Source organism: Prunus dulcis, unplaced genomic scaffold (genome assembly GCF_902201215.1).
Source record: "Prunus dulcis unplaced genomic scaffold, ALMONDv2, whole genome shotgun sequence".
NCBI classification, from domain to species: domain Eukaryota; kingdom Viridiplantae; phylum Streptophyta; class Magnoliopsida; order Rosales; family Rosaceae; genus Prunus; species Prunus dulcis.
This window is the reverse complement of record NW_023010270.1, coordinates 23,591-26,648: the sequence shown is the minus strand read 5'-3', so window position 1 is coordinate 26,648 and position 3,058 is coordinate 23,591. Positions and strand designations below refer to the sequence as shown.

The 3,058-nt window shown below is 38.7% G+C and overlaps 1 protein-coding gene across 1 annotated transcript; it reads right to left on the bottom strand.

Annotated features, from left to right (window-relative positions):
- Positions 1–330: 330 nt before the first annotated feature.
- Positions 331–1,212, bottom strand: LOC117613332 (DNA repair protein XRCC3 homolog). The gene has a single exon (XM_034341945.1). The coding sequence runs from the start codon at positions 1,210–1,212 to the stop codon at positions 331–333; it is 882 nt and encodes a 293-aa protein (XP_034197836.1).
- Between the last annotated feature and the right edge of the window lie 1,846 nt (positions 1,213–3,058).

The following is a 3,058-nucleotide window of genomic DNA, read 5'->3' as shown; positions in this document are numbered from 1 at the left end:
CAATAAAAGCACCTGTAAAAACAATATTCCATTGCGCAATGTATCTTAGACAATATGATTTGTGTTGCTTTGGTAGGTCATGTAAACTTTACTTTTATTTGTGGTGGGTTTCGTGTTATGTTGAATGGGAATTCTTTTAAATTTGCATAATTTGGGTTGCATTGCTACAGCATGCTGTATTGCTGACAGATTGCTATTATATTGAGCTTTTATTGTACTGGTATTGCTTCCAGATTGCTATTATAATTTGAGTGCGAAATTAAAGGGACTGGAATGTAATTCCAAATGGATCCAAAACATTAAAGTTCTTAGAATTCCTTTATTACACAGTTACTGTGATACTCCGACTATACCTTCTTTTCTGATTACAAATTCGGCCGATGCATAGGCCAGATGTGGGGCAAATACAAGGTGAAATGTCCTATGTGTTTGACTACATATAGTTGTTGAAGGAGCATTACGAATGTTAACCCCAATAGATTGCTCATGTCTTGCCAAGAACACTCTTGAATTTATGCAATGTGCCCAAGCCAGTCCCAAAGCTGGACTCACCCATCTGCCTGATATGTCCAGGGACTCCAAGTTTCCCAACCTCACCCCATTCACTCCATCATGTGGCCCAATAAAATCCACCACTTGGTTGGTGACAACCACCGCCAACCCAAACTTATTTGCTAAACCCTTCAATGTCCCAGATATGTTGAAGAACATTTCAGACCGCCGTTTCAAATATGCTGGTGTTGTCTGATACTGTGATCGGAACAATGCAGCAATGGAATCAATGACAATGAGTTTCACAGGTAGGCGGGTGTGATCAATGGCAATAAATGCTTCTATGTCTCCAAGGACATGGATGAGTTGTTGAGCATCATGAACACCATGAACATATATGTCTTCCAATGGCTCCAACCTTATTAAGTTGGGGTATGATGCATGATAAAGGTTGCCTAGTTGTTGCAATCGACGAAATGGGAAGCTGAATTCTGTGAATATGTGGATGGAGGAGCCCCCTAGTCCGCCATGTGAGGGTGGGAGCTGAGCTCGTACCGTAAGTTGGAGACAAAGCTGCGTCTTCCCAGAACCACTCTCCCCTACCAATTCTGTTATGGAGTTGCAGGGTATCCCACCCCCCAAGCAGTCATCTAGTATTGGGCATCCAATGGATAATTTAGGGGTTGAAAGAGGAAGGAGCATGAGGTTTTGGGGTGTCATGTTTCTGTAATTTAGGGGGGGATGTGATGGTGCTACAAGGCATGCATTATATATATAGAGTTCATTTTGAAGGTCTGTAATGTAGGCCATATGTCTTTTAAGGGATGTATAATTCATCCTTTTTCCAGGTTGTAATTACTTTTTTGTTTATTTATTTGTATTTTTTTGGACCAAATAATTTAAAAAACATTCTGATGCAGTACGTACTATAATAGGATCATACTGTAACTCTATCACTACTCTATTGTACTCTTATTGACATAATATTGCCATTATAGCTTGTTTATTGTATGGTTATTGCCGCTATATCGCCACTGAACTGGACACCGATAAACTGTATACACACAAATACAAAAAGAGGCATCATCATTCCATAAAATCCTATTTCCAAACTTACATAATACAACAATAGGTCACCCCATCGTTACATAATACAAAAAGAGGCCACCTCATAGTTCCATTTCCCTGCTGTTGACAAATTCGAAGTTGCATACTCTTCAAGTCCGGCGACTGCGACCCATGAAATTCATGACCCCGCCCACAGTGATGTTGGCCCAATTTCCTGCCAGATCCACTATTTTTGCGAACTTACGAAGTAGTTCGAATCCGCTTTCCACATCTTGTTGCTTCAACTTGGCCATTTCTTCTGATTCCTTGAATACCATAATTGCAGTGGCAGGGGCAATTTCAATTTTTCCTTTCATTGCCTTTATATGTAGGAGATGCATGCAGGCATGATAACGAGAGCAAATTGTGTGCTTTTTTTATGACACCTCATCTAGCTTCTAGCTTGGCCCTTCACAATTTTTGAAACTATGTCTGCATGGAGATTTTTCCAAAACATGGTATTGCCTCGACATTGCTGCATGCCATGGACCAAGTATGCAGTGAGTGAATTGGGTGACTTGGCTTGTGTTTCAGCCTCCCCTCCTTCAGTAATTGAAAGCGTTGGGTTTGGTGTGAGGTTATGGTCCATGGTCTTCGATATTTATTGTAGCCTGGTGTACAACTTAATTGGAAAAAAAGGGGACTAAATGCGATGTGAGTGAAATCAGTGGGGAAGGTAATGGCTGTAAGCAGGAGTTAATGTGATGGAAGTTTTCATTTCAAACAGCTGAGTTGATTAATATAGGCAAGTTTTAATGACCTGGAGTAACTCAGAGAGTTATTGGCGGGAGGGATTAGGGGGAGTAATTGGCGGGAGGGATTGGCGGGAGTCTTAGGCGGGATAGTATTGGGCAGGAGTTATTACCCAGTTGACTGTATGCCTTTTTGTAATATATTTGTATGTTGGACGTTCCGAACTTGGTAATTTTCCCATTATGTAATTCAAATAAGGGATTTGCCTATTTGCCTAATTGACCAACTCATTCAAATTGACCAATATGGTTATTGTCTTATTTCTCATTTCAGCAATCTCAATTCGTTTCCATTTTTCCATTATTCATATTTTCCTATTTTCCATGTGTCATCCAATTATCCAATTATTAATTATTTTTGCCTATTTTTTCCAATTTCCTATTTTCCTATTTTGCAATTTCCCAAATTTCCTTTTGTTCTATTTCAAGTTTTCCAATTTTTCAATGTTCCAATTTTTCCATTATGTAATTAAAAAAAGTTGCCTACTTTGCCTAATTGAGAAAGTAATTAAAATTGTCCAATATGGTAATTGTCTTATTTCCCACTTCCACAATTTCAATTTGTTTCCAATTTTCCTATTTTCCATGTGTCCCTGTTTCCTATTTCCATTTATCCAATTTTCAGTTTTTGTCCAATTATCCAATTGGCCTATTTTCTAAGTTTCCTTTTTTTCCTATTTCCAATTTTCCAATTTTCCAATTTGCTA